This window comes from Syzygium oleosum, unplaced genomic scaffold, assembly GCF_021117445.2.
Source record: "Syzygium oleosum isolate NSW1041296 unplaced genomic scaffold, Sole_v2.1 Sole_v2.02, whole genome shotgun sequence".
In the NCBI taxonomy this organism is placed as follows: Eukaryota; Viridiplantae; Streptophyta; class Magnoliopsida; order Myrtales; family Myrtaceae; genus Syzygium; species Syzygium oleosum.
Genome location: NW_026607486.1, coordinates 18,095,079 through 18,107,769, shown reverse-complemented (window position 1 = coordinate 18,107,769; position 12,691 = coordinate 18,095,079). Strand labels below are relative to the sequence as shown.

The 12,691-nt window shown below is 39.0% G+C and overlaps 1 protein-coding gene and 1 long non-coding RNA gene across 8 annotated transcripts; one reads left to right on the top strand and one right to left on the bottom strand.

Annotated features, from left to right (window-relative positions):
- The first annotated feature begins 2,860 nt into the window (after positions 1-2,860).
- Positions 2,861-8,218, top strand: LOC115687640 (protein ZINC INDUCED FACILITATOR-LIKE 1-like). Of its 7 annotated transcripts, XM_030613304.2 has the most exons (19): positions 2,863-3,052; positions 3,118-3,203; positions 3,292-3,530; positions 3,944-3,984; positions 4,377-4,437; positions 4,534-4,636; positions 4,827-4,929; positions 5,066-5,119; positions 5,219-5,281; positions 5,422-5,471; positions 5,552-5,627; positions 5,798-6,004; positions 6,399-6,486; positions 6,721-6,806; positions 6,956-7,063; positions 7,193-7,237; positions 7,343-7,431; positions 7,593-7,636; positions 7,835-8,218. In XM_030613304.2, exons 3-19 carry the CDS (start codon positions 3,383-3,385, stop codon positions 7,924-7,926), a joined length of 1,458 nt encoding a protein of 485 aa, XP_030469164.1. In that variant the 5' UTR covers positions 2,863-3,052; positions 3,118-3,203; positions 3,292-3,382; the 3' UTR covers positions 7,927-8,218. The 7 variants fall into 7 exon arrangements, with proteins under 7 accessions (XP_056164454.1, XP_056164453.1, XP_030469164.1 ...); XM_056308479.1 differs by having other exon boundaries at positions 2,861-3,203; positions 3,381-3,530; positions 5,552-5,597; XM_056308478.1 differs by having other exon boundaries at positions 2,862-3,203; positions 3,373-3,530.
- A 762-nt stretch (positions 8,219-8,980) lies between these two features.
- Positions 8,981-9,705, bottom strand: LOC130137475 (uncharacterized). The gene is made up of 2 exons (XR_008815904.1): positions 9,587-9,705; positions 8,981-9,410 (listed from the first exon to the last, which is right to left on the bottom strand). It is a non-coding gene; the product is annotated as an uncharacterized LOC130137475 (long non-coding RNA).
- Positions 9,706-12,691: the final 2,986 nt, after the last annotated feature.

The window sequence follows — 12,691 nt, the reverse complement described above, 5'->3', positions numbered from 1 at the left end:
GAGCACTATGTGGATCCCACGTAAGATCCGCAGGATCCAACAGCAGATATATTATTAATTGGATTAATACCACGAAAAACTTCAAACTAGTATATCTGTGATAATTTTATCCCGAACTAATTTTTTGACCACCAAAAACCCTAAACTAGTACACCTGTGACAAATTTATCTTAAACTTTTTACTACCAAAAACCCTATACTTGTACACTTGTGATAATTTTACCCCGAACTAATTTTTTGACCATAAAAAATCTCAAACTTGTACATCTGTGATAATTTTACCCCAAACTCATTTTTTGACCACTAAAAACTCCAAACTGGTATATTTATTACAAATTTACTCTCCGTTAGTGTCCGTTAAATTGGATTAATATCATGAAAAATCACAAATTGGTAAACTTGTGACAAACAGAGGGGTAAAAACCCCAAACTGATACACCCGTCAACTATCACGTGTCATCAAATTTAGCGATTTGATAGTAAAATTAACGAAGGGTAAATTTATCACGGGTGTACCAGTTTGGGGTTTTTGGTGGTCAAAAAATTAGTTCAGGGTAAAATTATCACAGGTGTACCAATTTGAGGTTTTTTGTGGTCAAAAAAAAAATTTAGGGTAAATTTGTTACGAATGTATCAGTTTGGAATTTTCATAATATTAATCCTTATTAATTTGATGTGCACCTCGCAAGTATTGCTAACGTTTCGCAGGCATCCGCTCGTGTCCAAACAACATGAGCCCTCTATTTGGATCCCAACCAATTGTCACACTTCGTTATCGATGATCAAGGAAAAGGTGACATTTGATCGACCACCACCACCACCACTGCCGCCGCCGCCGCCACCACCACCAAGACAAAAGTCCAGCAATATGCCACAGTGCAACCAGAACCTTTAATGTGGCAATTGGCTCCTCCAAAATCGCTCATTTGATCTTGTGCCCTTTGTACCGTTTAACAAAAACGTTAACAGTTAAAGAAAGATCATTCTCTGGACGATGTATCACTTCTTCCGGCGAGATCGAATGTTCGAGACCTCGCTTCGCCGGGAAACCAATGAGGGGAAGAAAACAGACGGCCCGCCAGCGAAAATTCAACTACAAAAGAAGAAAAAAAAAAAGGCAAACCTTTTCTCTTCTTCTCACGGAGAACATCGAAATTTCGCCTGTTTTCCGGTCTCCCTTTCGTTCCCTCCATTTGCCTCGTCTCCTCAAACGGAGCCTGATCTTTCTACAGTTGATGAAGGAAATGTTTTCACGGAAGTCGCAGATCTACTTTCTTGTCGTGTTTCCCGTGAATTGACAGTAACATTATTGGATCCAGCGACGTGACCTGAATCGCATCTATCCCTTCCGATATACGGCTCCAAAAGGGACCATTTTCCTTTTTCTCTTTATTTCCTTGTTTCTGTCGTTTAGGGAATGAATGCCTGGGACATTGTACTAGTCACGTCTCTCCTGACTTCTGACCTGCTGCCCTAGTTCATCATAACTTTAACGTGTTACTGTCCATGTCCTTAGTCAAGGTACTTAATTTATTATGGATGCACACCATAATCATTTTATTCTTTTATTTTTTTTTATTTTCTATTTGTAAAAACAGATTTGAAATAAAAATATGTTTAGTAACGTAATTTTCATTTTTTCTATTTATGAAATAAATTTTTATTCTAGAAATAAGTTTGAAATGGAAATCAGAAATAAAAATTTTCTACTTTTCTATTTCTGGAACAGAAATGAGAAATAAAAACTCTTCCCACCCTTCACCCGCCATCGCCACCGGTCGCCTCCCCCGCCGCCGACCATCGGTTGCCTCCTGCCGCCGCCCGCTGATCGTCGTTCGCCGCCATCTGCCGCCTCCTGCCACCGTCCATTGCCGTCTGCCACTGCCCGCCGTCTACCGTCCTCCGGTGCCGCCCGACGCTAGCCACCTCCCACTGTCGGCTGCCGCTGCCGCCGCCGCCCGTTGCTCGCCTCTTGACATCTTGCGCCGTTGCTCAATGCTAGCCGCCTCCCATCGTCGACCACCGATTGCCTCCTGCCGTTGCCCGCCTGTTGTCCTCCGCCACTATCCAACACTGGCCACCTCCTGTCGCCGCTCGCCTCCCACCGTCCGCTAGCCACTTGGGAAGGGAAATTTTATGTCGTTATCAAACGAATTTCCATTTCAGGAACAGAAATTTTGTGTCGTTATCAAACGCGTAATTTAGCTCAGAAACTCTTCCATGAAATAAAAATAAAATTTCTGGCTGGAAATTGATTTTTGGAACAAAATAATTATCATTTACATCCTAAGTAATCGAATAAGAAAAAGTTTTAAAACATTGAATTATTTGCACGTAGTCCAGAAATGAAGCAGCCCTCATCATCATCTTTGTCTTCTTTCTGTACTCCCTGCGTCACTTTATGTTATTTCAATGTTCAGCTTCACGATGGCTGAGCATGTAACATCTCCTCGTTGGGTGAGCAATTTTTTTTCGATCTTGGGTTCGCGAGAAGCAATATTATCCTGAATTCGTGCCTTAGCAATTAAAGTCGCACGGGACGCTCTAAGTTTACATAAAAACAATGATTTCACGATCTTTTATTTCATTTAATTCAGGGTAAAATATCGTGTAAGCTAAAGAGGATCTACAGAGTTGGTAAGCTAAGTATGCGAACCTCATTCAGCATCTGATAATAAGTCGTCATATCGCTCGATATATCAATTTTGTAAATTATCTTGGTTTTCAATTTTGTGTGCTTTCTGTGTACCCGGTTAGATGATTTTGCCGAGTCATCTGTCCATAAATAAGAAATCCACTTTCTTAGGCTCGATTATATTTTTTAATAACAAGAAAGCTCCTCGAGATAGTAAAAACTGACGCGTGCAATGATGACATTGGAACGAGATGGTTCTCGCATCTCCTTGAATCATCTCCTGCACCAGACTCATCGCCTTCCATGGCTTTGCTTTTAAAAGCCAGCCTTAGAGCTCCTGCATAATTTCACTCCCACGTGCAAAAGAGCAAAACCCTCCGTCCTACACTACAGAATCAACTTTGTTATATTTTAAGGGTACGTGACTAGAACCTTGCTTTTGTTTTCATGAAATGATCTGAAGTTACAATCCATATCATCAGCTTTAAGCATGAAGCATGTGATGTTTTCACGTGCTCTCACTCTCGGAATATGCCTTGAACTGGAGAATCATATATGATGCTGTGCGGTATTGTTCTTCTCTAACGCTCGTTTTTTTTTTTTGCAGAAAACTTTTGTTTTCTTTAACGCTTTTTGATTATTCTCTCGTAAAGCAGTTTTTTCGTGTGAAAGAAGAAGGGTTTTCTACTTCATTTGTTGGGAAGCTGAATTTCGCGTGTTCGGCTCTATCGGTTGAGGTTAAAAGCAATGGCGGAGGACGAACAAAAGGAGGCGTTGTTGCAGAAGCGTTACTATGAGAACTGCCCCGGCTGCAAAGTCGAGAAGCTCAAGGAATCACAGAGAGGCTTGCCGATCCGCAAGCTCGTGTCTATCTGGATGGTCGTGCTTTGCGCCGGTAATGAGCACACATAGCCTTGTTGTTTGTTCACAAGCTTTCTGTCAACTTTTGGATTTTCTTTTCTGGGTTCGTTGATCTTACTGATTTACTGAACATAACCATGACGCAACTTTACATGATATTTTGGAGTTAATTTGTCTGGAATAATTCAGTTGTTGATGTGTAGTTAAGCCGATGGCGATATTGCATAGTGACGGAGAGTATGTCCCTTTCTCTGGCAGTATTAGTCTGCTTATCTGATTATGAAATTTCATTCAGCTATAGCGCTACTTCGTTCGATAATCAGAAGATCTTTCCCGGTTCGAAAAGATGTACTTGTAGTTATATAATCAGTAGCCAATTGGATTAGGCATTCTGTTTTGGGTGATTTATGATGTTACTGACCTGTGTCTTGTCCTTTCTCTTTCCAGCACTGCCAATATCATCTCTATTCCCATTCCTTTACTTCATGGTAAGCTCTTGCATTTTATACTTCAATTTTAAGTAGGATGTATATGTAACTGTTGTGTCTGCACTCGAGACATTGGGTCCTAAATTGTATGGTTTGGGCTCTGTTTTCTCAAATGTCGTCTCTCTAGGCTCCAAATTGTTATTCCTGGTCGATTTGTCCCGAAATTTTTTGCTTTTGCTGCAAATGAAACAAGTAATGCACGAAGTGAACGTTCTTTTATCCAACTTTGAAGCATCAGAGTTAGCCATTGGCATGCCGTCACGTAGGATATTTAAGCTCCATAAAAAGTTCCATCACTTTCCTCGCCAGATTATTGTGTAAATGACTCAGGATACGCTTTAGCTTCTTGTACTCAAGAAATCTTCATTTGTTTGTTGAATTCCAAATGGCAGATTAGAGATTTTCACATCGCCAAAAGAGAGGAAGACATTGGGTATTATGCCGGTTATGTCGGTGAGATTGTCAGAGTTGCTTATCTCTGTTCATTGCTGACTCCTCTGTTCATTTTCGACTAAACTTTTCCCTAACGAACTCGTTGAAATCTTGAAGGTTCTTCACTCATGTTTGGTAGAGTCTTGACGTCGCTCTTTTGGGGAATTGTGGCGGATCGCTATGGGCGAAAACCCGTTATAATTATGGGAACAATTGCAGTGTTAGTACTAGATTACCATTCATTTGAGTTCCCAATGAAAAAATATTTCTCCGACAATTACACTTGATTAATGACTAAGATTCGATTGAAATCAGGGTTATCTTAGATTACCATTCATTTGAGTTCCCAATGAAAAAATATTTCTCCGACAATTACACTCGATTAATGACTAAGATTCGATTGATATCAGGGTTATCTTCAACACTCTATTCGGCCTAAGTGTGAACTTTTGGATGGCCATTGCGACAAGGTTCTTTCTAGGAAGTTTAAATGGTTTACTAGGACCGATCAGGGTAAGGTCTTGTACAGATATGAACTTTGGGATTCATCGGGGCACGAGTATTTTGAGCCTCAAATAATCTATCCCTTCTTATTTTGTTCCACGAATTTGCGATATTCTCATCTATGTATTTCTTAATATCATGACAGGCTTTTGCGAGCGAAATATTCCGTGAGGAGTACCAAGCGCTAGGAATAGCAACAGTAAGATCTTCGACCTTTGTATACACCTTTGAGCTCTCAATACAGGTTCCTAGTTTTTCTGCTAAGTAAATTAAGCCGAGAGCTACATTTTGGACTCAGGTTAGTACAGCATGGGGGATAGGATTGATTGTTGGTCCAGCTCTGGGTGGTTATCTTGCACAGGTATGTCTGATTTATCATATCTCGACGCATGAAATTGAGTATTCCAAAAACGATGACCATTCCAGCGCCCGTGTGCGTGATGCTTCTCTCATTTTTCATGCTCCTCTGATGTTCCCGGTTTTGTATTTTTTTCTCTTCAGCCTGCAGAAAAGTTCCCGTCGATATTTTCCAAAGAATCACTGTTTGGAAGGTGAGCACGGTTGCTTTCTTCTAAATTATACTGCAGATCCTTTTTAGTGATCATCAACTCATTACCAGATTTCGATGCAGATTTCCCTACTTCTTGCCCTGTCTCCCCATCTCACTTTTCGCATTGGTAGTTTCTATCGCGTCGTTTTGGCTTCCGGTATGCACTTCGCTGAACTCAGTTCATGTTTCTCATTCTTGATATTGAGAACCTTTGTGTTTTTTTTTCCCCTTTCCTCAGACATTATCTCTGCTTCGCTTTATCTATGAAAGAATTACAAACTGCTTGTTGCACTTTATTGAGTGTCTGAAAATCTAGTTTTATTGCAGGAAACATTGCATATGCACCATGGAAGTAGCGAGCTTGATGAGTCTCGCGAAGATGTGGAGACCGCGTCCCTCGAGTCCAGGACAAAACACAAGATGCATAAAGTTGAAGGGAAAGCTCCGAAAAAGTCTCTGATTCGAAATTGGCCCTTGATGTCATCCATCATCGTGTACTGCATCTTTTCGCTTCATGACATGGCTTACACAGAGGTAATCCAAAATGCCGCTTGTCCACGTTGCCTTCTCAGTTCTTCTTCATGCACCGTACCAGACATTCTACAATCACGAGTGCAATGACTTCAGTACCATGCTGCTGAGTGCTTCATTACAGTTGCTTAAAGAGCAAAATTTATTTTTCCGTGGACGAACACGAACTAATAATCTGCAATGCAGCATTCAGTAGACATTCATTTGGCTAGTTATGATGTAGTGGTTGTTGCGAGAAAATTACTTTGGCTTGTTCTTTGGAGCTCTATCCTAGTTCGGAATAGTTCATCAGATCAGTATATCGGGCCAGTTTCCAAATAAATTCTTTTTTGTGGTACATTGATCTCTTATAATTCGATCCTCTCCTTCGCCATTCCGTGCTACTTTCTCTTTGTAGATCTTCTCTCTATGGGCCGTAAGCCCTAGGCGATTAGGGGGTTTAAGCTACACAACTGCAGATGTTGGAAATGTTCTTTCTATCTCAGGTATGTACTCCAGTTTCATTCTTATATTTCAAGATAAACTCGTTCAGGAAAAAAACGAGGTAGTCACTAAAACTGCAATTCGAAGGAAACTTTGAGATGTGGCGGGCTGTATTCATTGATAGGCATTGTCTATTTGAAACTTGGAAGTACGGTGGTCTATTATCACATAACATATCTCTGTATTCAGTTCGATTATCTGTGGGGAAATTGCTGATTACCAAATTCTACTGCCAGGTGCCGCCCTTCTCATCTTCCAAACGTGTTTCTACCCATACTTGGACAGACTTCTCGGCCCGGTTGTGCTAGCTCGCATTGGTGGGGTATGTTTTTGACATCTCGGAACTTGAACTTAAGCACCTGCTTGTGAAAAATATATTTTCTGGCCATTGTGTATCTCTTGCCGTCCACAATTTATTTGATGCAAGGACATGTTCACCCGTGTTTCCTTCGCACAAATGCCTGAATGCAGGTATTGTCGATACCCCTCTTGTCAAGCTACCCTTTTATAGCCATGCTGACCGGGCTAAGTCTCTCCATAGTGTTGAATTGCGCATCCGTCGTGAAGAATGTTCTGTGTGTGAGTAAGCCTTACACTCTAACCTACAATATATGAAGCAAATATGCACATAAATCATTCGAATTATGTTTTCTTTATGGAAAAGAGAAAAAGCAAAACCGCTAATGGTCGAATTTTGCACGTCTGAAGGTTTGCATCATCACTAGCTTGTTCCTTCTTCAAAACAAAGCCGTGGTAAGCTTCTAATGATCATCCTCGACGAGTCTGATCTTTATTAACATCCTCGAATGCATACCTTTCTTGTTAAGGTTTGGCTTAAGTGCGAATCTTAAATCGCAGGACCAACATCAGAGAGGAGCTGCTAATGGAATCGCAATGACAGCCATGTCTCTATTCAAGGCGGCTGGTCCAGCTGGAGGAGGCACAATGTGAGTTCTACTTAATTATGGTCGGCCTTCGTTTAATCACGACGGGAAAATTGAGCAGTCCATCATATAAAACTCATCAGTGAAATCAAACAATTACTTCTGCATGCTTAAAGAGTAGACTTGATAAATGTTCTCACCCATGGACTCAAAATCTTTGGCAGATTCTCTTGGGCACAGAAGCGTCAGGACGCAGCCTTGCTCCCAGGTAAACTGGCTTTTTCCAATTCTGCGATCATGGCTCTGGCCATCTTTGTATAATTATGACTAGCTCATCTGTTGTCATCTGCTAAAAGAAAAGAAGAAGGTGGCATGATTATGAGAAATAAGTCTATGCGGCCGCGATAGACCGCGCTTCAGCTCTCAGCTGACTGAGGAGCTTTAACGACCCTGTGCCCATGTGCAGGCAACCAGATGGTCTTCTTCATCTTGAACGTGCTCGAGGCAATTGGGGTGCTGATGACGTTCAAGCCGTTCCTAGTCCAACGCCACGACTAAAAGAAAAGAACAAAGAATCGAACCCGCATGAATTCTAATAATAGCCCTGCTAAAACTCAGAGCAGAGCTTGCAAGAGATCAGCTGCCATTCGATTCTTTCACAAGGTGGAGCAGCATTTGCCTTCCACAAAGCCGAGCAGGCCTTGTTCAGGCCAAGAGTCGCGATCCTAGTTGCATTAGCAATTCTCTCTATCATGTAATTTTCTACAGAATTAGCGTCCGAAAAGGATGAGTCCCGCGACGTTGTAAGGACAGTGCAATTGATTGAAAACTGAAAAACCAGTTGGGTCCATCAGAAGTTTCATTGGTTCAATTCATTTGACATTGCTGCAATTTCCGCTTCCTTCCGGCTTGCGCCACAGCAGCTACCTTAAGAGCCTAGCACAGGCATCGCGACCGAAAGAGAAGGCTCAATGCCGGGGCAGAAAGCGAACACAATCTTAACTCGATATCATGTCAGACTCCCCGACATGGCACCGAACGTTTCAAGGCAACGCCTATCATAATCTCAAGACAGATGAGGGTGAAATGGAAGGAAAGTGCGAAGATCCGACACCGCGTCGTCATCCATGAAGTTAGCCGCGGCGTCGAATTGTCCGTGTCGTCGATATAACAGATCATTCATTTACTTTTGTGGAATCTGGCTATGAGCAATGTTAATTACGTCCGGGGAACAAGATCCAAGCAAAGTAACGAAGGCATTTATTTTATTTTTAGTTATTTACTAAATTCATTTCCATGCCCTTGATCTAAAATAATTATGGCCCACGTGATATTATTAATGATTTAATAATTATTTAAATGCTAAAAATGTAGTTGATATGACAAGTTGTAACTTTTATGAAGATAGGAGAGAGAATGACATTTGAAGTGCCAAAAGCTATGTAATCGCTCATTTTAGTGCCAAAAGTTTTCGCCTGATCATTTAAGTGACAGATCGGAGAAAAAAATAATTACTTAAGTGCCAACGGCGAAATATTCCGACCAAAATTAATACATAAATTTTTTAATTAAATTTCTTATATGAGTTGTCGTTATATTAAAAAAAATCTCATCCGCATGGACTTGCAAAACAACACCACTTCATTCAACGTGGCACCAATAGTCCCAAAACGACATCGTTTCATGGGTCAACAAAAAACGGCGCCCTTCCTTCCGTTGTGTTCAACCCTCAGTCACCAACGCGCCTCTCCCTCCGAGAGTCCTCCCTCACCATCGCCGTCACTCGGTCGCTGTTGATTGCTGTCGCTCACTCTCCTGAATCCTCCTGCACAGTGCTTCCGTCGCACCTCACCAACTTTCGCCATCGAACTTCGTCGGTCTCTGTCACCACCACTTGCCATTGCAGCCCCATCGGATGAGGTGACTCTCTCTCTATCTCCGGCCCCTCTTACAAGATCTCTCTTCGTTTGCAATTTCCTCATCGAATTGAAATGTATCTCTTTTTGCTCAGCGTCGCACGACCAGTGGCCAAATCACAACACCTTAATCAAAACAGACATCAATTCAGATCTCAATTAACCGTCAAAGGGCGGAATCTATGAAACAAAGCAACGAATTGCACTCGCTTGCAAGACAGGAAAATACGACGCGCAATGCACCCACCCGATGAAAAAAACACTAACGCAGAGAGGAAGAGAGGATCGACACAAGGTCGAACCTATCAAGAAATGGCGAGAAACGAGAGAGATGTCACCAATCTTTGTAGGCAATGCTAGGGTTTGCAGGGGATTGGGGAAGGAGCACCCTCTCTCTCTCTGCCTATTTTCTCTCTCTAGATTGAGGGTTCTTATTTGGGGGAAAGGCATTGAACAACGTCATTTATGCTTTAGATGCTGACTAGATCCTCCGACAAGCCACGTCGGCTTAAGCTATTAATAAACAAAAGGCCACGTTGGATTTCTGGCCAAACAGATCGGAGTTGACACTGAAAAAATCATTTTTCAAAAAATTTGGCACTTACGTGATACAAAAAATACTTTTGACACTAAAGTAAGTATTGTACACAACTTTTGATGCTTCTTGTGTCCTTCTCCCGACAATAGGATATAAGAAGTTGTAACTTTTATGAAGATAGAATATCTTATGTGTTTTGATGGAAAGCACCTATTGATAGCCTATATGAAGAGTTTGATCCTCTCTCCACTCATAGACAACGAAAGCTGTATTCTATTCTCTATTAGATAAAATATGTTAAATAAAAATGAGTTAAGGGAGAAAATTTGGATTTCTTCATTTCTCGTATTTCTGCAATATTTTTTTTCAAAGTTATTGCTATGGATAAAAATATGTGTCTTCATCCCTTTTGTAGTAAATAATCATGAAGATCTAAGATTCTTTTATATTGAATTTTTGCTTTTATCGCTAACAATTGGTATCAGAGCATGGTTTAAAATCTCATGATTTTTCTGATTATTAAAATATATATGGTATCGTTAATGTTCTCCCATTAATGCTCGTTAAAGATATATATGCATCAAATTGATTAATACAAGTACTTGCTTATTAAAATCGCCCGTAAATTATCGTTTGGCTTTAATGCTCTTGCTGTATATATTTTTTCTTGGTTTACATAATGTTAATTGTTTTGCTATACGTATTCATATATTTATATATGAATTGGCATATATATTCTTAAGGCGTCATAGCGTATAATTTAATTCTCATACCTTTATGATGATTTTATCACCAAAGTGATTAAATCTTTACGTTTAGAGTTAATTAAATTATGAAATAATTATAGTGTATTACAATTTAAAAATTCAATTATGAATGGTTTGTTAGTGACCAAATTAAAGTAGCGAACCTTAAGGTCTCTTGAATTTTTAAAATTAAACAATGTTTCATTCAATTACCCATGATTAATTGATGCTATGATTGAAATTGATATATTACATATCTTTATTGGTGTCATGAGTTGAAGTTCATTTATTATAAGCACTTAAGGATTCACCTAAAGGTTAATCAATTTCTTATACTTCACGAGTGTAATAGTTGTTAATTAAAATATTTAGTTAGATTTGTTTGTATATCCAAAGATATGAAATAAATTTATTAAGGTGTATTTATAACTACTAAATAAAAGTTATTAGCATTATTATGGTTTAATGTATATCGTGGGATCACCCAAAGGAGAACTATGATGTACATGTATTGTTTAATTTGAATCTGATTATGCGATATTCTTAAAGCACTAATGTATGAGTATTGTCTTGCATATTTGTAGTATATGTACCTATTTCTTTTTCTTCATTCGCATGCTTTGTCTGTTTCTTTATTCAATTGAATGAATTTCTCTAATTGGTATGAACAAGTCTAGTTTCACTTAAGTGTCCTGTATCTTAATGTAGAACTTCAAGTTGAAGAACTACTTACTATTACTGTTGAGAGTAGAGATAATGAAAGGTCTTTCTATAAAGATTGGGAAAGATTGAACATATTAAGATTAATGTTTATGCGAATGACCATTGCAAACAACTTAAAAACTATTCTTTCCAAAACGGACAGTGCTAAGGAATTTATGAAATTTGTGGAAAAGCGTTCTCAAACTACTGATAAGTCACTTGTCACTACATTAATGAGCACTTTGACCACCATAAAATATGATGGTTCATGTACCATGCATGAGCATGTACTTGAGATGACGAATTTAGTCGCAAAATTAAGGATTTTGGGAATGAACATGGATGAGTACTTTTTGGTACAATTCATACTTAATTCCTTGCCTCATGAACAATATGGGTCATTTAAGATGAATCATGACACTATAAGGATAAGTGAAATGTAAATGAATATGAAACAAGGATAAAGAATCAAAAGGCTCATTTTGTTCATCTATTAAGTCATCAAGAAGCTGAAAAGAATTCCAAAAGTAATAAAATTGGACATTTGAAGAAAGAATGCCTGAAGCGAAGCTTGGTTTGAAAAGAAAGGTAAGCATTTTACTAAAGTTCTTCTAATACTTGGTGGATTGATTCTGGTGCCATCACTCATGTTTCAAATATGATGCATGGATTTTTTACGATCCAAACCATAAAGCCAAACTAGAACTATGCGTTCACGGTGAATCTCCAATTAAAGGCATTGGCACTTGTTGGTTAATCTTAGATACTGAGCATTATTTGAATTTGTTTCGAACCCTTTATGTACCTACATTTTCCCATATGGTGCTAAAAATATGGAAATTAAATACTTGCCCGTTAAAGAAGAAGTTTAGAAAGAGAGAGTGTCAATTGAGCACATTAACAGCAACCTTATGATTGTAGATCCCTTAACAGAAGGATTGCCCCCAAAATATTTAATGAACATGTTGAAAGGATGTGCATTGTTCGACGTCATTAATGATATCGTATTATGATTCTATTAAGTTTATTTATTTGACACTCTGAACTCATTTATGTGTTTATGATATTTCATGTTTTTTATTTAGTATACATGATGGAGATAGGTCAATGTCATGATAGTCTTTAACAAAGACATTACGATACTTCTCATTTATGGATCATGATAAGTAGAGAACTATAGTTGTAGTACATGGAACTGGAAGAGACGATGTCGATTAATGACACACAACTGCTATGACTCGCATTAATCTTCTTTACTTAATTGCAATTATTATGTGATAGCCATTTTAAGAAAGGTTTTAGCATAATGTTATTGTACACATTATGGTCTTTATTAAACCATGAAAGAAAGGTCATATGGACCTTATGACCCACATGATATTATTAATGATTTAATAATTATTTAAATGCTAAAACGTATT

Bases quoted from the DNA above. Each gene is read 5' to 3' on its own strand.
- LOC115687640 (XM_056308475.1), top strand. The intron at 5,120-5,218 runs GTAAGATCTTCG...TTTTGGACTCAG, and splicing joins AAGCGCTAGGAATAGCAACA to GTTAGTACAGCATGGGGGAT. The intron at 7,432-7,592 runs GTGAGTTCTACT...AATCTTTGGCAG, and splicing joins CCAGCTGGAGGAGGCACAAT to ATTCTCTTGGGCACAGAAGC.